This window comes from Hyperoodon ampullatus (genome assembly GCF_949752795.1).
Source record: "Hyperoodon ampullatus genome assembly, chromosome: 4".
Taxonomy (NCBI): domain Eukaryota; kingdom Metazoa; phylum Chordata; class Mammalia; order Artiodactyla; family Ziphiidae; genus Hyperoodon; species Hyperoodon ampullatus.
The window spans coordinates 44,322,100-44,345,592 of NC_136917.1; the positions used below are offsets into that span (position 1 = coordinate 44,322,100).

General features: G+C 47.4%; 1 protein-coding gene across 1 annotated transcript; it reads right to left on the reverse strand.

Annotated features, from left to right (window-relative positions):
• Positions 1–11,350: 11,350 nt before the first annotated feature.
• SAP30L (SAP30 like) lies at positions 11,351–20,604 on the reverse strand. The gene is made up of 4 exons (XM_079703117.1): positions 19,915–20,604; positions 15,431–15,553; positions 13,134–13,232; positions 11,351–11,598 (listed from the first exon to the last, which is right to left on the reverse strand). Exons 1-4 carry the CDS (start codon positions 20,110–20,112, stop codon positions 11,470–11,472), a joined length of 549 nt encoding a protein of 182 aa, XP_079559243.1. The 5' UTR covers positions 20,113–20,604; the 3' UTR covers positions 11,351–11,469.
• Positions 20,605–23,493: the final 2,889 nt, after the last annotated feature.

Genomic DNA, 23,493 nt, shown 5'->3' on the forward strand with positions numbered 1-23,493 from the left:
GCTCATAGGCTGGCCCAGAGTAGGAAGTGGTAAACATGAGCTGTTATCACTGCTGCTGTTGTAGCAGTTGGGGTTGGACTCCAGGGCCTGGTTAGGAAGCAACGGGGAATGGCAGGGAAGCTGAGCCAGCTCTGGCTCAGCGTAGTATTCTGGCAGTCCCAGGTGGGGTGTGGGAGGTGTTTGGGGGAGTGTGAGAACAGTTAGGGTGGTGGAAGAAGCACTAGGCCCACCAGTCAAGAGAAGGGGGTCAGCCTGCTCTGTGACTTTGGGCACTTCCTGGCTCCCACTGGACCTTGTTGTCATCTGTAAAACGAGGGGTTGGGACCAGAGATCTAAGTCCCTTTCTGCTTTGACTGTCCAGATTTTTACAGTGGTATGAATCAAGGCATTCACTAAACACAGCAGCTTGTGAGAGGGACAGAAAATAGCCCTGAGCCTTCCTTCCCAGGTGGCCTGGGGTTGCCACTGACTAAGGGGAGGGCGCCACCTGGTGGCCACTCTCCCTCCTCTGAGTTCAATGTAGAGAATCTGCCAAGATTCTCTCCCCTGTGCAGTGACCCCAGAGCCCCAGGGCACACTTTTTCTAACTTCTGTTGGCAGTTGATGAGAGCAGAGAGGGGACCCAGAAAGTTCACAGAGCCAGGAGTCCTGGGCATGAGGCTAACTTCCGAGGGGAATTAGGGTTTTGCAATCCAAGATCCCCTAAAGGTGCCTTGGGGGCAGGGGTCTGTGTTTCCCTACTATGTAAAGTCTAAAATGCATCATATATGTATGTTTTTTTTTCCTTTCTTTTTCTTTGGATAGGAGCTACTGAACAAAACATAATTTTCTCTTGGTAACTCAGAATCCTTCTGTCACTATTGCTTTGGGCTAATGGAATGCAGAGGGCTGTTTCCCCCTAAATACCCTAGACTGCTGGGATCCTGAGTTTTTCTAACTGCTTTTACTACTCTTCCATCTCCCCCACACAGCCAATATTCTACTTCCTTCTGTGGTAGAGGTTTCATGATGCAATGTAGGGGTCAGACTGACATGGGTTCAAATTCTGGCTCATTATAAGGCCCTAGGTAAGCTATTTAACTTTTCTGAGCCTCAGTTACCCCATCTGAAAACTAGGGATGATAACAGCTTCTCTGCAGGTTTGTGTGAGGATTACAACCGTGCACATAAGCATTCTAGCCCAGTGTCCAGTACCTAGTAGGTGTTTAACAAATAAAAGCTACCATTGCTGCAGGTATGTCATCCTGACCACTTTTTCATGTTCAGCTTTGGAAATATTCCTAGATGGAAACATGAATAGTATGCATTTGAAGATGACATTAGCAACCACAAAGAAAACATCCTTATCATTGAAAATGTCAGGGCCTCCTTGGACTGTTTAAACTGGCTCAGTCAAGTTCAACTTCCCCTAGCTGAGCTAAACCCCAGTAAGGCTGAGGTCTCTCAGTCATTTTCTGGGCGGTGCTGAGCTTCATCAGATGATGTCACTCCAGGCGGTTGCTTGTTGACATGGCTGGGTCTGACCCTTGCTCCTCGGACTGCACTGCTCCTTGGGGCTCGGCCACTCTTGCACACCCCCTGTCTCCTGAGCAGGTTGCTCAGAGGGGTCTGGCTGGGCACAGGTGTCCTCCCTCTGCTCACTTAGCAGAGTCTAACCTTGCTGGTGGCCGTGAGCCCTCAGGAAGTCTCATTAGCTGCCCCAGCTTAATTAAGCTCATTACATTTGCTAAGCCTCACTGGCTTCTCCAAGACGGCAGAGCTCATTACGCTTGGCTCCTTCATCAGAACTCAGGGGCTCCAAGGCTTCCTCATGGGCCCTAGGATTTCAGCAGTGGAAGGACTGCCTTCCACCCCTGTCTAGGTATGAACTCCTCTGAAATTCCCAGCTCCTGGAGGGCAGAGTCCATTTCCAGATTCCCCCAGGTACCTGGCTCACGGCAGACACTCAAACATCTTCTTGACCACATTCTGTTGTTTGGTTTGATTTTTAATGATAGCAGATTTGGTGACTCCAAAGTACAAACTCCTCACTCCGGCATGCGGGGCTTTCTGCTCTGGACTTCCCCTCACCCTTGTCTCCTGTCAAACCTTCCATTTCCCTCAAGGGCCCGCTTAGGAGCCTCTTCTTCCAGGAAGCTCCCTTGATTTTCAGAAAGCCCTTTCCTTCCTGACCATTTCCCCCTTACTCTGAATAATATGGAAACAGATATAGTATGGCCATACATGGAGTTGGTAGATAGATATTTTGATATACCTACAGATACACCCATAGTCACAGATTCAGGAATGTGTGTGTATATACACATGTATGTATACATATACATATATAAATATACACACACACACACACACATATATATATATACACACACATACAGTGTGTACAGTCGTCCCTCTGTATCCACAGGGGAATTGTTCCAGGATCCCTACAGATACCAAAATCCATGGATGCTCAGGTCCCTTATATAAAATGTCATGGTACAGTTGGCCCTTTGTATCCTCGATTTGGAACTTGTGGATATGGAGGGCCAAGGGTATACATACGATATCTAAATATGCATATCCACACGCATATATATATTCATACAATACACATGTATATATACATATCTGGTATTTCTAAACTGATAGGAACATGCTTCTATGTCATTAAATATTTTACAATTTTGACATAAGTATAACACTTTTAAAACCAGTCACCTATTATTTGACATATTTGACAGTTCTTCACTGGTCTAAACAATGCTCCCATGAGATTGCTTGCTAGCTTATCCAATTAGTAGGCAGCAGGACACAGTGGACTCTGGGGTCAGACAGACCTGTGTTTGATTCATCCCCACCCACCACTCTCTGGTGACCTTGGAAAAGCCATTTCACCCTTCTAAACTTCTGTTTCCTTATCTATCAAATAGAGAGGATAATAGTACTTCTAGTAAAGCGCTTATTGTTGGACCTGTCACATAGTAAGTGCTCAGTGAAAAAACTGCACCAGTCTGGGAGGCAGAAGAGGAGGCTTTGCTTTCCCCACTGACCAGTGACTTTGTACATTCCTATTCTGTAGTGTGTGACAAAAACCCACGGAGGTAACAGGTGATAGCCCTTTATAACAGTTAAGTGCTGCCTTAATTTAAGACTATTATAGTTGTTGTTTTTACTTCTCTTACTGTTTTCTACAGGTTTTAGAAATATGTAACAAACTATGCGAGTGGAGAGTAAATGCTTTGAGAGCACTTTAAAAAAACTGCTTTGCTATTTTACAGTCTTGGTGAAAATGATTCATGCTCATTATAAACAATTTAGACACCACCAAGAAAGCACAAAGAAGAAAGCAGCATTCCAAATCCCACCAACCAGGACGGACCATGGTTGGCATGTTGGTTGTGGCCTTCTTTTCCTTGCTACCCCTGTGGTGCCCAGGGCGAACCGGGGCAAGCTTCTGCTCTTTAATAAATGTCTGTTGACCTCCACCAGATGGACTCGTTAACAGAGGCATGCTCCAGTTCCGTCCCTCTCGGCCAACCTCTGACAGTTTCATTAACCCCATTAAATCATGCAGGTGCCTTTACACCTCCTGGCTTGTTAATCTCTGTTCAGCTCTGGTAAGTTAAAACCTGGCTGCAAAGTTGGATATACCTTGTTAACCTCCATTAAACGTTATTAAACTTCCTAACTAGAGTCTTAGTGACTTCGAGGAATCCCTCATTGAAGTTCAGTGAATCCAGCTGATCAGGGCAAGGGGAACTGTTGCGGCTGCACTGCTTCAAACCGCGGTGCTCCTGAGTTCTTTGATGGTGGAGTTGACAAGTGTCCCTAGGGTCGGATGACCGGGGCACTCGCTCCCAGGAGTGCCTCCAGCTCCCACTGTTACTTGGGCAGTTCCTCAACCTCTCCGAGTGTGCATTTGCACCTCCATAAACTGGAGTTAATAACAGCTCCTGCTTGATATGACGATGGATCAATGTATGTAAAACTAGTGACAGGTTGTCTGGCACGCACACTGCACTTGATGGCTGTTACTGTATCGGGATGTGGAAGATTCTTACAAACTAAAAAACTGTTAAGTAAATGGAAGATTCAATTCCACACATTTGTTGTTTCCTCCTATATGCCAGGCACTGTGGTGGGAACTGTGGATTACTTTCATTCTGCTTTTTTTTTTTTCCAGATGGAAGATCATCTATTCCAATGATTCATCTTAAAAGTGTCTTTGTGGCTGTGCATGTCACTGTATTTGCTCAGGCTCTGACCTTTCTGAGCTGCTTGAGGTTGAACGTAGCTCTTTTCCCTTCCTGGGCCTAAGGTGGTTGGACTCAGTGCCATCTAAACCTAGATGTGCAAATTCCCCAGGAGAATTTTCCCTGGGCCGCCCTTGTGGAGATGCTCATTAAGTAGGTCTTACTGGGGATTTCTAACCAGTATTCCTGATCAGGATGAAGCTGCTGGATTGGGAAACCTCTGGACCAGTTTAGTACTTCTCAACTGTAATGAGCTTAAGTCTTATTTGGGGAAATTTTAAAAATTCATATTCCTGGAATTCAGCCCCTGAGCTTTGCATACGGAGAATCTGGGCTGGGGCCCAGGAATTGGCATTGTAACAGAATTCGTAGGGGATTCTGATGGGGGTGGGAGGTGGCAAGTGCCACCTTTCAAAGAGACTGGACCTCAGCTGATCTGATATTCAATATTCTCAAGGTCTATTGTGAAAAAAGTGGAACTTCTGCCCTAATAGTATAGTAAGATATGGGTTCCTCCTTCCATCACAATCAATATCTGTGGATCCTCAAAGGAGGTTGACTCCAGCAGGGGCTGGCCAGTTTGGGGGAAGCTTGGCAACGAAGCACCTCTCCTAGGTTCGGTGTGTGAGGGGTTCAAGGCAGCCCTCAGCAGTTACATATGAAAGAAAGGGAGGGCAGCAGACAAGGAGTGAAAGGAACTATTTATGCTATACCTCAGATCAAGAGGCAACATGGTATGAAGACGAGACCTTCCTTTGCTTTCTAGAGGAAGATGACTCAGACATCCTTCGGCAACAAACCGTCACTGACCCTGTGGGCTCCCAGTGACAGTCAAGACTCCCCACTCTCCTCGTCCCCTAAAATGCCTCCTGAAAAGTCAACCTCCACATTATTTACGTGGGAGCGGAATGGGAGAGGGTGAGGGTACTGAGGGGAAGAACCGTACTTTGTAAATTTCTGTTTAAAATTTCAGAGCTAGCATGCAGTACTACTAGTCAACTAATATGAACAGAAATATTTACTGCATTTTCCCCCTTTCATGCTACTGAGGACAGAGATGTGGAAAAGTGACACTAGTGACAGATCTGAAATGAAAGACCTGTGTGTCTGAGGCTTGGCTGGCCAAGGGTCTTCATCCCAGAGGCCTCCGGGGCCTCCACCAATCAGCTCAGTCAGATAGCCCAGCATGAGCAGGCGACTTGCTGGGGCCTCTGACTTAGTAGCCTGCTGGCAGGCGAGGCAGGGCAGAGATTCTGCAGGTCTAACAAGTGTTCAGATGATGGACCAACTTTATATACCAAGGCTGTACTGTAGGTGAAGAAACGCCGGTTCATACATTGCTAAATATAAGTTTTTGGGACAGTTAAACATTGAGATATTTATATAAAGGTCTGTATTTCCAGTTCCTCTTGAGAACTCGTGAGAACTGGCCACACAGGGCTGGCATTCCCACGTGGCAACAACAGGCTGGAGCTCAGCGGTGGCTGCCCTTAGAAGGGACCTGGATTTTCCAGTTTACAGCTCCCCCGCCCCCCGGCCCCCAACAGGCATTTTAATTTGCAACCGTCCATCCAGTTTACTTAGAACTTTTATAGGTGGATAACTGAAGACCAGAGTGAAGCTCTGGGGCCAGCGTACCTGCTACGCTACGCAGCACTCAGGCTCGACTCGGGCCATCCAACCACAGCCAATCTCTTTGCACAGGAGTGAGTGGGAAGGCAGGGTCACACTTCTGTGAGCTGAACTCACATGGTGCGCACTGGGAGTGGAGGACAGATCGCTGTCCCCAGTCACTGTCCTACACAGCCAGGGGCCGAATGTGCAAGTGAAAGCATCTGAGCTCCATGTGGACATTCAAAGGGTACAACAGAGTGTGTCTCTTGTTTCTCATTCAGATCGTTTATTAAGAGCGAAAGTCGGGCCATCCCATCTGTGTGATACTGCAACATGAAAAGTCACATACATACTAAGGAGACCCCACAGAATTGAGAGCCTTTCAACAGTACAGAGCCATAGATTACAAAATTAAAATACAAATGATCCCCCCAGTTTGGCAGGAAACATGTACAATATGAGGAAGCCTGGAATGGAAGGGCACTTGCTTTTCGATAAGGCAGTTACAAAATGGAAAAAAAACCCAAACCAACCCGCACCCCCAAAACACTCTGACGGGAATAACAGATAATACACATGTGAAAACAGGGATCCTGTACAAGCCTCTGTCATTAGCAAAGATGTGTTCATTAAGTGAAAGCCACTGAAGGGTTTGCATTTGAAGATGCAAGCTAGATGAAATGACTGATTGTAGACATTCCTACTCTAAGAAAAGGTCCCACCTTGCCCCCGGCTGGATTCCACCTCAAAAAAATGGGATCAACTTTACCCTTCCTAACCATAAACTTGAAAACAGTCTGTAATAAAGTGAAAGGAATACAAAGGCATCCCTAAAGCACCATGCTTCCCAGGGCATGATCTTGAGCTCACCTGTCCTTCAGTTCAACTGCCTCTCTCGCTAACAGGGATGGGGGCTGCAAACGGCAGGGCCACAGAGCTGTGTCTGTTCAAGTCAGGGTCACCTGATTGACCCACCTGAAAGGCAAGTGTATTTAGTGAGAATTTAGAGTCTAGGACACCACCACATTTCCCGCCAGGACTTTGGAACCTTGGTCTTAAATTATAGGCTCCTTCTGTTCTCCCCTCCCATTCATTTTGCAAAACTCAACGGACTGCCTTCCCAGTCCTGTCTCACAACCTTGAGTTCTACAGGTTGGTTCCCTGAGAGCCAGGCTGGCCTTGGGAACCTCTGCTCAGTGGCTAGGTCTCAAGGTTCTGAGGGCAGCTCACTGCAGACTGGGTTACAGCTACGCTGCAAGTTGGAAAGTGAACGAGCGCCAGAAGTGTCAGGAGGACAGAAGGCTGGTCCAGATGATGCCACAGCACTCAGGCAAGTCTTTTCAAATCTCAGTTTCCCCGTCTCTAAAAATCAATGACTGGGCAATGGCAACCTCAAAGGCCTTTCCAGCTTGAAAATATGGCACTTCTCTGTCACTGAGACACGTGGTTCTCCCAAGTTTCTAAGCTTTGTTTTCTCCATAAAAACAATGTGTGACGTACTTGCAGGAATCTTAAGGTACAAGCCCTCAGGGGCCCTATAACCTTTCAACTTCAGACAGAGCAATGGTCATATTTTAAAATTTTCTAGCTAAAACTTTTCCTAAGTAATATGAGCATCAGTTTTTGTGAGGCAAGCACAGAACTAAGGCCTCCTCTGTCTTAAGGTATATTTTTTAGCAGCCTGATAGCACTCCCTCCTACCCTGACCTCCTCCATCAGCTTTAGCAAGATCAAGGGAGTATAATGATGTTATACTTCATCCCAGCAGGAAGACGTTGGGGTTTCCTCAGCATCTCCAATAAGGAACTAATACTCAGGGGGAAGGACAGCCAGGACACCAAAGTGCCTATATGCTAGCTGCTCCTTCCCCAGAGACAAACACTATGCCCTGGGGCAGTGCAGGAATTAGGTCCTTGGCCAACTAACTTGGCCCCCATTAGGCAGAGACTAAGATGGAAATTCCAGAGAACATAGAAAAGCCAGAGGTTTACAAAGATAGAACAGCCTTCCCCAGGAGGTAGTGAGTTCTCTGTCCTCAAAGGTGTTTAAGCCCAGACTGCTCAAACCTTGGTGGGACGGTTGTAGGCAGAATGCCAGCACCTATGGGGAGACTGGACTGGATGACTTAAGGGTCCTTTCCCAACTTCTGGATCTTGTCATGGTAATGACTGAGAGCCTTCAGATGATTTCTGTGCAGCAACTCTGGGATCCATGGTCGGGCCCCTGAGTAACTTCCCTCTCCTACTTTCTCCTTTCTACCAGGCAGGTGCCCTCCAGGATATTAACAAAAAAGTTCCCACAAAATAAACAGCTGAAATGCCAAGGTTAGATGCAACATTCCAGCTGCAAACAATTATTAGTATCTGCTCTCTGGAAGACTAGCTGTGACTATTTAGCTATGACAGGAACGTCTACCAACTTGGCGGCTGTATCACATAAATGAAATTCCTCTTCCTTTTACACCAGCCGTCTTGAATCCTTTGGTTGCAATCTTTCAAGGGATTCAGCTTATGATTTTTTTCACATGATGTTGCCAACCTAAGGGTTTGTTCATTGAAATAAGAAGTTTGTCCGTTTTTTAAAAACCTTAAAATGAAGCAACACAAATGGCAAGATGTTGACAATTCCATGTGACACCCTTCAGGGCATATGAAAGAATCACAGCAGGCTGGAAACTGAGGCAGGAGCTGTGCTGTTTAAGACACTGCCAGTTCTGGATTGCACATTCCAGTTTTGCCCAGGAGCACCAAGAGGAGAGAAGGCAATGTTGCAACATTACAGGTGGAGAGACACACGAGTCCTTGACAGGTGGTATAAAAAGCAGGCAGCCACAATGAGGGCTGCTTTTCCCAAGCCCCACTGCTCCCCGAAGCCAGATCCGGTTGCTTTGGAAGGTCGGCCACCTCTGACAGGCAGAAGTCACCTGCCCCAGATCAAGCCATGGGAGACTGCAGAAGAGGCTAAGGCAAGTGGCTTAGTGGTCTGATGAAAGAATAGATTTCTGCACACAAGGAAAATATAAGTTCAGAGAGCTCTGTCTTCTCTCTCACCTGACATGCTTTCAACACTTGAAAAGACACCCATAACCTCCACTTTCCAAAGGACCTCTCCTTAGGAAAGACGGCTTGGGACTCGAGTGCACACAGCATCTGGCTGAGAGGGGAAAGTTTCCCCAGGCTTCACGTGGGAATGAGAGCACTCTTACAGACACACTTGAACAGACGGAGCCTAACACCACAGCTTCCTGTATAGAAGCGTACTGCTGTCTCTCAACTGGGAACACAGATCTGCTATTGAAGAAACAGTGACAAGACTTACACATCCACAATTCTGGTTCAAACATCAGAAAGATACAGTTTTCTCAATAAGATGTGGACATTTCCAGAGAGCAGGTTACCAATGCCTTAACCCCACCTGTCCCCAAATTCCAGCCTGATCAGAAAACACTCCCCTTGACAAAGGGGGTTTGGTGTTTGACACCTTCAACCTTTCTAACTCAGCTTCTCAGGAAAAAACCAACATAAGCCACATACTTTAGAGCCTTCTTGATGCTCACACATCAACAGCCTTCAGCTGTGAGTAGCGAGACACTCTAAATATCTATTGAATCTGCACAACTAAAAACACGAAGAGAGCACCCTGACGTGCCCAGGTGTATGAAAATAAGATCCCCTCATAGTCTAGAGTATGCTCTATGTACATTCATTTATACGTATTTTAAAAGGCTGCAATCTGCTAGACATGCATCATGAACACTAGTGAAACCTTGGCTGCAGCGAACACACGTCGTTTTATTTAGTGAGAATGGTGGCCCTGTCCCCGTCCACAGAATGCATGCTCCACGGAACTGAGACCTTTGGCCACTCCACCACCGTGCTTGGGGGCCGGGGGGTGGGGTTGTTCTGACTTCCCTGCGTGGATGCTCAGATTAAGCCGTCTGTGAGTCACTAAAATGCTCCGCCAGGCCAGGCTGTCCACTGCTGCTTTTATTTTATTTTATTTTACTTATTTTTTATTTTTTTTGCCATACGCGGGCCTCTCACTGTTGTGGCCTCTCCCGTTGTGGAGCACAGGCTCTGGACGCGCAGGCTCAGCGGCCATGGCTCACGGGCCTAGCCGCTCCGCGGCATGTGGGATCTTCCCGGACCGGGGCACGAACCCGTGTCCCCTGCATCGGCAGGCGGACTCTCAACCACTGCGCCACCAGGGAAGCCCTGCTTTTATTTTTTAAGGCTTAAGAAAGAACTCAGAATGAAAACTGAGTAAGAAAGTGATACCTTTGACCACAATATATGTCAAGATGGTCAGAAATTAGAATTCAAGTCCTTTCTTCTCTTTTCTTCCCACTCCTTGTCCACACCCTCTGCCCGCCAACACACTGACTAGAAAATTTTGCAAAAGCATACTTTTGGATATAAAGCTTTGTTTTCAAAGGATACTTTGGCTCTGATATAATTAGATAGAGGAATCTGAGTTTTTGAACATAAAAAAAAATCAGGTAATTGTTAATACTTAAAAAACTTTAGCAATCGTCCCCCCTAAAAGAGAGGCAAATTGCTCACAAAAATGAACATCGGATGGCACTGACCTGTGTTGCTCAAACCCATGATTTGTTGCTGACCCTCAAGGAGGTCAAAGCTGGTCAGACCTTCTATCCGAGAGCTGGACTTTGGAGCAGGAACCACATGGTCCTTGGCAGCTTTCTTGTGGTTGTGAATTAAGGATTAGTACTTCTGAGAACATGAGCCCCAAACCACTAAATATCTTCATTTGTCAAAGCATTTCTGGCACAGGAGAATGGCTGAAGTCACAATACATAACTTGACCCTGAAGCATGAGGCATGAAGGCGTGAACAAAGAGCCGTGGCTCCTGGGAGGGGCTCTGCCTCAGTGTTTCTGGAACCTCCACAGATACAGCTTGGCACATGAGATTGCCCTGAAGTTCTCATCTGACCTGAAATATCCTGTTGGTGCATCAGGATTTCTTCACACTCCGGACGTTAAGTGGTGAGCAACAGAAACGGCAGAGGCCTCAATACCTAGAGGTGGGAAGCACAAGGCTGGCACTGTTAGTGACAGCTGGAGTAACCAGCAAATCCTGACTGGGTGCCTACTGTGTGCAAAGCACAGGGCTGGCGAGGGGCCAGTGTCAAACGGATTTGCTGATAAGCGACAAAGCCTGCAACAAAGAGGGGCGCCTATGTCCCCAGCAGACGGGTCTGCTCATGTACCTCCCCACCAAGCCGTACCTCGCTGCTGGTCCAGGGCTACACCTCACATGTGGCAGCATGGAATTACAAGGTGACTACCAAAATATTTGTCATCCCACATTTCCAGCAGAACTGACTTAATGCTTTGCTGAATGTGGCAGTACATTGTTTTTCTTTCATTCTTTTTCCGATCTTGTTTTTTTTTTTTAGTCCAGTAGTTGCCTTAAAGTCTGTGTATAAACATGCTGAATCATGAGAATATAATCCTCCTGACCGAAAAGATTTACAGTATTCATCATTCAAACTTTTTTATTTACAATAAAGTTTAACAGTCTTTACGGGCTTAAATGTAGCAGATATCACCTGTGCATTAAGCATTATACTTCATTTCTTGAAGATGTGCTTCATCATCACTCAAGCTGCTTGCCGCCCTCTGATTTCTGGTCCAGTCTACTCTTGTTACTCTTCACCATGTAGATGAAGTAAGCGAGCGTCTCCTTTTCATTCACGGGTATGTTCCTGAAGTGTCGGCTGACAGTCTACACAGGGAGGAAAACCAGAGTCCATTAAACCACGTGAACCAGCGGGGCCACAAATTCTAAGCTGTGCAAAAGAGGGAAGAGTAAGTTGCTCCCAGAGCTATGGAAGGGGTTATGATTACTGCAGAACTTCCTGCAGTGCTACAGAATGCAGAATGCCCTTTTTTCCCAGGTTTAGGTGATTTGGTTTCCAAGCTTCCAAAAGCAACACTTTATTCCACAACACTCCTAAGGTGCGGTTCTGTTTCAGTGGCAGCCAACTGTCCATCACGGCATAGTCTCAAGGTCATCCTCATGGAGCAAGAGACTGGGACTGCAAGGGTTGACCAGCTGCTACCATAACCTCTCAGGCCCAGGAACTGGGCAGAAAAGTGTCCTTTTAAATTTTTGTCAAATAAATAGCCAATTGAACAGATGTAAGTGTCTCACCCAAAAAACCATCTAAATAGTACATAACTGCCTCTTGAAAGACATGAGATTTGAAGAAAAATTCATCATTTACTATGTATTCCCGATACTTTATTTCCAAGTCCTGAGAATGCAGGTCTCCTCTTGCCCCATCTCATCCCACCCCTCCCACCAGGGGTGGACACTGGCAAGGGTAATGTTATCTTGAAGTAGGAAAGGTTTGTGTGCTTCTGTGGTTTATCTGGATGCTGGTGAAGGAGAGGTTTAAGGAAAAATGATGGATCGGCAAGAAAGCTCTAAAGGGAAGACCAAAAACCAACAGGGATGTGACCCCATAAGGAAATCTCTGGATGGACCGAGGGCGCTGGCTCAGATAAAAAGGGAGTCAGAGAACGAAAACTACAGAGCGGTTGTCTCTGAATGGTAGGATTGCATTTTTCATCATTTCCCAAGTTTTCTACGGTAGACAGAAAAACACATTTAGAAAAGAAGGATGACAGGGTACCCACACAAATGCCAACAGGACAGAAGTATCAAGGCAGGCTGTCAGTATATTAAAATAATGGCCAGTGGAGCACCCGCATCCCCACCCCATGCCCGGAACTGTGTTAGGGACTCAGGGCAGGAGAAAACGTTCTTAGGCTCCATTCATTATAATAAATACTTCCATTACCAACATCAGAGTAGAAGAAATCAAGGAAAAAAACCAAAGAAAGAAAAATAGCTCCTACAGAACATGAGTAAAGGTTTGGGGATGATTAATCAGACACACCTCATGTGCAGAATGGAACATATCTAGAAAGAATCTTGCAAAACAAGATTCAAACAAATGAACAAGCAAAAGAACACTCAGAACTTAGAATCAGGAGTCTTGAGATTCCAAGCTACCAACTTGCTGTATGGTTTTAAGCAAGTCCTTTCTTTTCTCTGTGCCCTGGTTTCTTTTATGGAAATCAGGCCTTTCTAGGTCTAAAGCTGGGGGATTCTAAATTGTGCAAAAGAGGAAAGAGGAAGTTGCTTCCAGAGGTATGGAAGGGATTATGTATAGACACACACGGAGAATCAAGGTCACCATCAGAAGCACAATGCTGGCTCTCCCTCTTTAGAGCGCAATTTTGTCTACCTACTTCTGCTAACTGGGCCTTATTGAAGCCTGGTCTGGTCTGCAATTTGTAGTGCCGTTTATAACGTCGGAGAGTGTTCACCTGCAGCTGGAACAGATCAACCTAGAGAGAAGAGGAGAAACACATTATCCATCACCTGACCAGCCACGACTCACTGAGAGCCCACTGTGTACCTTGCACTACACTATAGGGGTGGGGATGGAGAGACTACAAAGAAGTCTTAGAAATGGTCCACCAAGGACTAATAACTGGCTGGAAGGACAGAAACAACAGTGGAAGCAGAGTTCTGGCGGGGGAGGGGTGGTCCCAGAAGGCTGATGGAGGTCGTGAAGCTTCCGCTAAGGAGAGGCAGGGTTTAGAGAGACAGTGAGGAAAAGAACTAGAGTAGGGAATGAGAGAGAAGGCCATGGGCTCGGAAAGCCATGAGAGGACATATGGGCTAGGGGTCAGAGGCTCTCATGATGGGTTTAAAAGGTGAGACTGGCTGGTAGCATGTCTTGACAAGCAGAAGGAGAGAACCTAGGTGGGAGGGCGCTGTTCTAGGAAGATGGATCTGTGGTGGTTTGTGGGAAGACTGACTTGGGGGTGGAGGGACAGCAGAGGGAGATGCTGCAGCAATGGTCCAGAAATGAGATGGTGAAGTTGAGCTCTGCAGGGGTGCTGATGCTAGAGCGGGTAGCAGGCATGGAGAGCAAAGGTAAAAGCAGACAGACATACTGGAGGAAGACAGGCCAGAGCTCGGCACAGAGTAGATAGAGGGGCATGACGGAGGACAGTGGGAAGTACTGATATTCTCAAGTAGTTCTCCCCTAGGCTCAGCCTTTGGGTATTAGGATCCTTAACAGCCTTCCAGAGAAAGCTCAAAGCTACTGTAGCAAATGTACAAATCAGCAGGTTAGGGTCAGGGTCTCTGCAGATGACTGGGTAACAGAGGGGAAAGGACCCTCCCTTTTTTTTCTAACAAAGGAAGAGAGGAAAGCTGCACAGTCATGAAATATTGAAGGCCCAGAAAGTTGGGCTGCCTTTACCTGCCTCTAAAAGAGATGTTCTTGCTTCAGGCAGGTGGAGAGCACTTAAAAACAAAATGAATGATCAATATGAGGGACCAAAGTCCTTCTTTCTTTTCAAACATTCCTCAAACCTTTTTTTTTTTTTTTTGTGAAAAGCATTTAGAAAGTAAATACATCCATTTCTTCATAAAATAATAATAAAAATGCTAAAAGCATTAGAAAGATACTGTAACCCAATGCTAGAAAAGGGGACACAGGAAGGAGCAGAGAGGGCCATATTTTCAAAGGTTTCCTCCACGTCTGCAGACAAAGGCCCGCCTACTCTTTCTAGTCCTACACAGTCATTTTCACTCTGAGTGCTAACAGGCGGTTGCCTTATGAAATATTCATGCATCAAATATTCAGTGTACATTATAAACGGTTCTTCTTTTGCCGAGTCTTAAGTGAAAACAATTTAGATAGAAAGAAAATTCGATATTCCTCCCTGTAGCCTTGCATAATAGACACTGGCACCTTGAAGGAAAGGCAGGCTTCTGGTTTGAGAAGCCTAGGGCTCATCATCTAGTGGGACGGTTCTCAGCAGGGGATGATCCTGCCCCCCAGAGGACACCTGCAATGTCTAGAGACACTAGGTGTGCCTGGCACCTAGTGGGTAGAAGCCAGGGATGCTGCTGAACATGCTACGATGCACAGGACAGCCCCACCACAAAGAATTATCTGCCCCAAATGTCAACAGTGCCAGGGTTGAGAAACCCTGGGCCAGTGTAACTGACCTTGGAATAGATATTTGGGAACAGGCCTGGACCAGGAATCAGAGAGTGATAGAAAATCAGAGTTGGTGTGACCTGACAACTTACACCTTCATTTTGCAGACCAGAAAACAGAGGGGAAATGACTTCCTCCAATCCATATATACTCAGTCTCTAACTTTAAGGGCAAAAACAAAGTTTTTAAAAACTTGCAATTGTGGTTGTATTTAAGTATTTCTCAGGGGTTTTTTGAAGAAAGTCAGCACAGCCTACTGGAGAGGGCACTGGACTAGGGCTCCCAAACTGTGTGTGTGACCCTGAGTGTCTGTGCCTGTCTGTAAACCTGTGGGGCAGTCAGACCAGTTGATTTCTAAGCTTTCAGCTCTCAGATTCCATATTACTATGATTCTATGCTTCACTTTTCAAATACACCACAGCAACAAAGAGGAGACTAAAATTACTTCTTAGGCCAGGCCAGAGGTAAGGATCAGGTTAGAATCCATTCTCCCAGCTTTCTTAAGGTAAAGTTTTGGACCTTTACCTCAGGAATGTCAGTGTCATGCTCAGGAGAATCTCCACCATCGTCACTTGTCTTCCTCTTCCTTTTATTTCGTACACTCTGGATGAAATTTTTGTGGAAATCGCAAATATACAGGTGTCTTACCTGTTGGGAAGCAAATTAAAGTCAGAGTTGCCAATTCCATGGAAACAGCAACAGGTATCTGTCAAATTATGGGGCTTTTCTCCCTTGCGAGGCATTGGAGAGACCAAAGGAAGAACAAGATGCAAGCCATCACTTCCACAAGTTTCCTACTGAATTGCACAATGAGAACCCCTCAAAGAGAACGCTAACATCACACCGGGCAGTGCGTTATAAACCAAGTCCCCCCGAATGATAAATACAACAAATGGTATGGATACAGCAAAGGGCAAGGCCCTGCGGCTGAACTAGCTAGAGTGGAGGTCCCTGACTGGAAGGGAGGATTTGCAGGTAGTCAGGAAGCATTCCAGATGGGAAAAGCCACGACTTAAGTTTCAAATGAGGCCGATGGAAGGCGTGAGTGAGGAGGCCCTGAGGAGACCATGTCACTTAGATGGAGGTGACTGCCTGTGCAGGAGCATCAGGAGAAATTCGGGGGTCGGGGGCATGAGAACAGCTTAGACTTTCCATCAAACAAGACAGGGTCCCCCAAGGTTTTTGAAGCAGGGAGAGACGTGACATTTTCAGACCTGTAGGAGTTAGGAACTTATACCTCGCTGGAATGCACTGCCCCCGGGAGCAGGAAAGCAGGAAAGAAGGCACTGTGGTAATGGTAGACGGGACATCCTATTTTTACATTGACAACAGTTACTATTGTACGATGACAACCCTCTGAAAAACTATTTCTGGGTATCTATTTATAATTCTTGCATCACCACACATCCAATCCACAAAGAGAAGTGGAAAGAGGTGCAGAAATTCTCACAAGATGGAACCACATAAAAGAAGCTGGGGGACTTCCCTGGTGGCGCAGTGGTTAAGAATCCGCCCGCCAATGCAGGAGACACGGGTTTGATCCCTGGTCTGGGAAGATCCCACATGCCACGGAGCAACTAAGCCCGTGCGCCACAACTACTGAGCCTGCGCTCTAGAGCCCACGAGCCACAACTACTGAGCCTATGTGTCACAACTACTGAGCCCACACGCTCTAGGGCCCCCGTGCCGCAACTACTGAGCCTGCGCGCTGCAACAACTGAAGCCCGCGCACCTAGAGCCAGTGCTCCGCAACAAGAGAAGCCACCATAATGAGAAGTCTGCACACGGCAACAGAGTAGTCCCTGCTCACCACAACTAGAGAAAGCCCGCGCGCAGCAACAAAGACCCAACGCAGCCCAAAATATATAAATAAATAAATAAGAAACTTAAAAAAAAAGAAGCTGGATACAACTGCTGCTTTTCTAATGCAGGCTGGAGGCTTATTATAATAGTAAGTGAAGGCGGCAACAGCAGCTAAGATGTGAAGAACGTGCTCTTATTAAGAATATAACTAGCAGGGTTGAATGGAGGATGACTGTAAATGACTTGGGGTTGTTGACACTGAACCAGATGTTGTGCAAATGTTCTTGAGAGACTTCTGAATTTGAGTTTATTCCTCCAATGCTTAAAGATAAAAGTAAGCTGATAGGAAACCAGAGTAATTAATTCAGGCCTTTTCACTGAGAAAATAATGAAAACTGTTTTTTATTCAGATGAATTAGCACTTTCATGTGGTTGGATCAGTGAGTCATGAGTAGTTTTAAGTTTACATTGTGAGGGTGTCTTGCAGACAGCAGGTAATCAATAAATGCTGCTGCATCAACACAGCCATACCCTTGCATCTAAAAGCAGCTTAGGCCAGTAAAAGCCACATTTACATATGGCAACAAATTGGAATAGCTTTGCCAAATTCAACTCTGTCAAAGGACCTGCGGACACAGCATGTGTCACTGTCCCAAAGAATCTCATCTAGTTGATGTATAGACTACTGGATGTGCTTTTATGAGGAAAGAAAGCACACTCACAGCATACCCTACATACCTCACAGGAAGCTGGCCCTCATGTTAGCTAGTTTCACATGTAAGGTCTGAGAGACTAAGCTGTTCCTCAAATTCAGAGTGACAAACTTGGAAGAAGAACAGGCAGAAGATGTGATTCCTAAAGCTGTGGCTGGGAGATTTCAGGTCAGGACACTAGAATAATGGAATCCTAGATGGAAGACAACTCAGCAATCACCAGTGTAACCCCCCTGGCTCCCATCTCATTTTCTATTGGGATAACCTGAAGCCACCTAGAGTGGAGGAATGACCTGGCCAAGGTCATCCAGACCTTCTAACCCCTGGCACACGTCCTTTCCTCCTGCAATGTTTTCCTTACTCTATTTATTCTCCACTTCTACTTTTCTCCAGAAGAAAGCAGATATATGTCAATTGGAGGGATGTTTGAAAGATGTTATATCTTAATAAATCACAGAACACTGCCAATGTCTACATGAAAGGAGTTAAACTGCCTGAGTAGGATTTAAGGTGCTATTATTTAAAAAGGTTCTCTGCTAGACCCTTTTACAAGATAAAGTCATTATTCCTCCTTAACCGTTTTCAAGTACATATTGGTTTTCAGAAATTTCAGAGCCCAGTGGCCTTTAGGGAGCTGGGGGTGGAGAAAGGAGTGTGGTAGAAAAGGCTCTAGTGTTTTTTTTTTTCCTGTTTCACTTTCTGCAACAGCTAAAAATTCTTGTAACACAGCAGTTACTTAGAACTGAATTCCTGCCCAAGCCTGTGAGAATGAAATAGAATCCCTTTCAGAAGTAATGACTCCACAACACCACCTTCAAACAAACTGTGAGTGATTCTGCCTTGAAATCCTACTCCTTCAGAAGCATTACCTTTTGGGAACTCTAGTACCAGGCTCAGGCTGCCTCTCTTCTAGACAGCGTGTGTCAAACGGTCAACATAGCCCAACACAGGTTTTCCAGTGGGGTCACCGGGAAAATGGAGCCTCAGTTGCGGCAGCACAATTGTTCCGATGGTGGGTTTAAAAGAACTGGGAATTTCTTTTTTTTTTAGTACTGTAAAATATTATTATAAGCTGCTCAAGTAAAGGCTCCCAACAACCTAAACAGAAGGTGGGCAGTGTTTCCATGAGGATGAATTCATTACTGTCTTAGAGTTAAGCATTTCATTTCCATACATGTCCTAATCCAGGCCACGATAGTGTCTAGCCAGTTGTTTGCTTAGATGAATTCCTTTCATTCATTTATTCATTCATTGATAGAGATTTGTACTAAGAAAGCCATCAACTCACCCTCAACCACTTAAAAGTAGCATCTTTCCATTCAAGAGTTGCAAATATAATTGTTAACTTAAAAAAAAATGGGGGTGAGAGTGAAGAGCGTAGAAGGAAGGGCAGGGAAGAATTTTTTTACTTATTAAACTCTTAATCAAGGCTTATGCATGGGGCTTGGAAGTAAATCAGACAACGGATTCAAGAAATTAACCAGCCTCTTAGGTGCTGTGTGACTTTGTCACCGTCACTTCCTATCTCTGGGCCTCACTTTCAGTTGTAAAATCAGAAATGGAAATGTGGGTGCCCTTTCAGTTTAACAAGCAATCTCTGATTTCCCCCCAAAGTGGAGAAATTTTGGTCCTAAAAGAGAATGGATGTTAACCACCTAATCTCCTAGCTGGTCTACCTGAATATTAAATATCCCTCTAACTTCCAATTCCTAATCACCAGGCAGCCACTTAAGGCTTGCAGCAACAGATGTCAAAATAAACAGTTCTTAACTGGTGGACAATAGACACATCTTTAGAATAGTTAACTAGAAGTGGTGAAATCACACAGGAAAAGTTTTCTATTCAAATTTAAATTACCCACCTCCACCCTCCGGGCATTTGTAAAGAAGTTAACCCTATAAAAATGGATTTTCTTCCTTTTCATCACTTCGACTGCCAGAGCCACCTCCCGAGACCAGATCTTGGTCTTATTTCTGCCACATCCTTGAAAATCCCAGGTCCCCACAGCTGCCTGCTGAGCAGCGAGCTCGGCGACCCTCTGCAGAAGCTGAGGCCGCCCCAGACAGAGACGTAACTGCCACCTTTCTTTTTCTGAAGGAATAACACGGATCCGAGAAGGAGAGAGAAGTTGGAGAAGAGCTGGGTCCCTTCATCACCTCCTCCCTAATACCTGCTCCTCCGTGGGCCAACCAAATGAACCCACCTCTTCCTGCTCCCATGTCTACACCAATAAAACGAGCTAAAAACTGGTGTCAAATCTTCCCAGGCAGGAAGGGTCCTCGGAGCCCCCGCCGCTAACCTCCCAGATTTGGGCAGAGTCCTAGTCAGAGCCCACCAGCGCCGAGCGGCCTTTGCAAGCCCAACTCCTTAGTTTGCAGATAAAGGGCGGCGAGGCCCAGGGCGGGGAGGGCCCCCGAGTCCCGCCCGCAGCCCGGGGCAGCGGCCGAGAGCTGCCCGGTGCGGGGGCCCGGCCGGGGGCGGGGGCGGACTCACGCTCTTGTCGATGTCCAGCTTGAGTTTCTTCTGCGAGATGCTCTTCTGGACCCTCTTGCTGAAGGAGGCGTTGCCCGCGGGCCGGACGCAGCGCTCGCCGTCCTCGATGAGGCAGCAGCTCTGGCCGTAGCCCGGGGCGGCGGCGGGGGCGGCGGGGGGCCCTTCCCGGCTATCCTCCTCGGTGCTAAAGCCGTTCATCTCCCCGCCCCGAGCCGGCCCCTCTGGGGGAGGGTCCCCCGTAGGCCACTCCGCGGCCGCGCTCCCCGCGGGGCAGGTTGCCGAGGCCCCCGCACTCGAGGGTCCCAGAGTCCGTCTCCAGCCGAGGCGCTGCCCTGCCCCGCGCCCTGGAGGCCCGGCTCCGCTCCGCCGCGCTCCCGCTCCTTCGGTCTCCGGGCCCGCGTCTCCGCCAAGCCCCTTCCTCCCCGCTCGCGGCCCCGGGGTCGGCTCCCGCGGCTCGCAGGGCCCCGCCGGGAGTCACCCGGAGGCGCCTTCTGCCGGGGGCCCTTAACCGTTACCCTTCGGCGGGGACGTCCGAGAGGGCGTCCCAGGAAGCAGCCGCTTCCCGAGGACTCCAGGCCCGGGTTGGCAGGGGGTTCCGAGGGCCCCCGCCGGCTCCCGCCTTATTTCGGCTGCCGGGCAAACTCGCCGCCGGGCAGCTCCCCCGGGGTGGCGCGGCCTCCCCGCGCGGGGCCCGGCCTCGAACCCGCGGCGTCCGGGCCCCGCGGCGCGTCCGGCCCGCCCCACCCCTGCAGCCGCTCGGCTGCGCCCCGAGTCCCGCGGCAGCCCCTGGGCCGCCCGGCCGCCGCCCGCCCAACGCTCCGCACCACAACAGTTCGCTCCCCCGCCCTCCGCGGGACAGCGGAAGTCCCGCCTCCGCGCGTCCATTGGCCGCGTTCGCACTCTGGGCGGGGCCGCCGCCGCCGCTGGCGCGTCCCATTGGGCGCCATCGCCGCCAGTCCCCGGCGCCTGGCTACTTCCTGGACTCTGCTGGGATGGGTTCAAAGTAGAGAAAGTGGAAAAGGGAAGAGTTCCCCGGGTGAGGGAGGGGAACCGGGCCGCAGACTCTCCGGGCCCGGGAATGGATGGTTAGCAGGGTCCCGGCTGGACGGAGGGCCCGACTCCGGGTACGGAGGATCACTTTCGGGGGACAGAAGTGCAGACGTGGGCGGGGACTCAGAGGGAGAGATACGCGGAGGGGCATGTGAGGGGGGACCTAAAGGGGATAGAGAAACTGTCATGAGAGGTTCAGACAGGGTGAAACGGAAGGACCACGGCCAGAGGACCCGCAGACCGGCGGGATAGAAATCGGATAGAAAGACAGTCGTGGCGGGAAAGACAGAGGGACGATCGGGACAGATAACGTGGAAAGACGTGCAGAAGAGGTGATGGGGGTCTGATGACGGGTCTTGCAAGGTGGTCAGAAGCTTAGGGTGGCGGAGACCCCCCCCACTGTGGAGACTGGGACTGAGTTGGTCGGCGCGGAAAGAAAAGGAGAGAGGGAAGGGGACCCAAGGGGCTTGGGTGACCCTTCCGCTGGGAAGAATCGGAAGTCGGGATTAGGTCTGGAGGGTGGACTAGGTGAACCGCAGGGAAGAGGAGGCGCTGCGCAGGAGATGTAGAAAAGGCTGGGCCAATCTCGGCGTGGAGAAGGGCTTGTCGTACTTTGGGCCCTCCCTGGAGCTCTGTAAACTGTAGCTTCTAATGCTTTAAGCCTCCGGGTTTACCCGCGAGGTGACCGCGCCCTGCGGAGGCCCGGAGCTTGGGGTTCGGCGCCCAGGACGTCAAACACACACCCAGGGCTGTAGGGAAATCCTCTTAATTCGGCACGCCTAGTCAGGCCACCTCTCCACTGGGTAGCCTGGGGACAAATGAGGGCCAAAGGCCCGAAGGACTAGCCCAGGGTCATGCAGTTATGCAGTCTTTTAGGGCTGGGCAGCATTTTCTCAGGGAGAGGGGCGTGGAGGGGACTGGGAGAGTTAGCTAAGCACGTGTACCTATTTTGGTAGTACTAGGTGGCATTGAAGAGGCTTCTGGTTTGTGTCTTGTTGAAAACGGGAAGCTACCAGTTTTCATGTTTAGAAGCAGATGTCCTATGATCTTCACTTTTTCTCAGTGGCCTTAAACGTATTTGTACCCACTAGCCTAGTAATTTCACATGTGGGGCAGCCATTTTAGGAAATCGACCTACCGGAGAATATTTTATAGGCAACAATGTTCATTATGGGATTATTTATAATAGGAAAGATTTTAAAAGAACGAAAAGTTTCACAAGGGAAGATCAACAACCTAACATCTAACATGGTTAGATCAACAACCTAACATCTTCAGAATGAGATATTTTGCAGTCATTTGCATTCATACCATCAATGTAAACGTTTTCTAAATAAAATAATTCACCACTGACTCTTCAACAAAGAGTTGATGAGTTGGAGAAGTGCTTTATTTACGTTAAGTTTAAAATACAGGATATAACATTGCATATGGGATACGATGTGTGTACATCTGTTTTTAAAAAAAGAAAAACAACTATTTGTGCCTAAGAAATACACCAAAGTACCAACAGTAATTATGATGGATATTTCCCTCCCTTTATTCTACCTTTGCATTTTCCCCAATAAATATTTCTTGCCTTTACAGTAGGAAAACATAGAATAAAAAAATTAATGGAAAAAAGGCAAGTTGAGTAAGATTCTTCCCTCAGAGTTCATATATTCAAAAATAAATTATTGAGCATATAATGTATACTCACTTCAGGCTTGGCCACATGAGGAAGATGAAATGTAATCCTTGCTTTCAAAGACGATATCTTCTAGCAGGGGAGCTCAGACATCAACACAGAAAACAGCTGAGTATCTGTACAAGGCAGTGTGTGATGTTGCTTTCAAACTCGATTGGTATGGATAAGAGCTCCTACATTTCCCACATATTTTTTTCAAAGTAGCATTTGCATCCAGCGCCAGGCTACTGCAGTACACACAGTTTCTTCAGCACCAGCTTCCCCTGGCACTACCCTTCTGGTGGGGGAGGGGCAGGGGGTCTTTTCTCCTGGGTTCTCTATCTCAGCCCCAGGAGTATTGTCTGCTCCTTACATCTGCTATTCCTGTATTCTTTAGAGTTCTCTTTACTTCTTACTGGGCAATGCCTCATTACTACAGTCCCCTGTTACAATTAATAAATCTTTATATTAACCTTTCCCTGTTCAAATTACTGTGCGGTTTCTCTCCTAATTACCCCCAGCCTCTATGTATTTTCTTGGGGGTGGGGCACATGCTTTTAACCATCCTTTACATACAATTTTGTAGTCTTTCTTCAAGGAAAGCTTTCTCATAAGCTTTCCCCTTGTTGTTATATAGGTTAGTTCCAAATAGTAATATTTGGAAAAAATTCTGATCCCCTTGCTGGGGGGAGTAAATCTGTAACTCCAGAGAGGAGATATAAATAAATATTCAGATATTGAAGGAATGAATACAGGAGAGAAGTTTCTGTGATCTTGTTCTGCTTTGTGTAGGATTTAAGATTCTTGAAATGGCCCAGAGAATCTGACTTGTTAGGTAATTAATCTACAACATATGGTTAAGT

Excerpts from the sequence above, each read along its gene's own strand:
- SAP30L (XM_079703117.1), bottom strand. The coding sequence starts at position 20,112 with ATGAACGGCTTTAGCACCGAGGAGGATAGCCGGGAAGGGCCCCCCGCC. Across the intron at positions 15,554-19,914 it reads AGCTGGACATCGACAAGAGC|GTAAGACACCTGTATATTTG; the intron begins GTGAGTCCGCCC and ends GCTTCCCAACAG. Across the intron at positions 13,233-15,430 it reads ATGACACTGACATTCCTGAG|GTTGATCTGTTCCAGCTGCA; the intron begins GTAAAGGTCCAA and ends TCTTCTCTCTAG.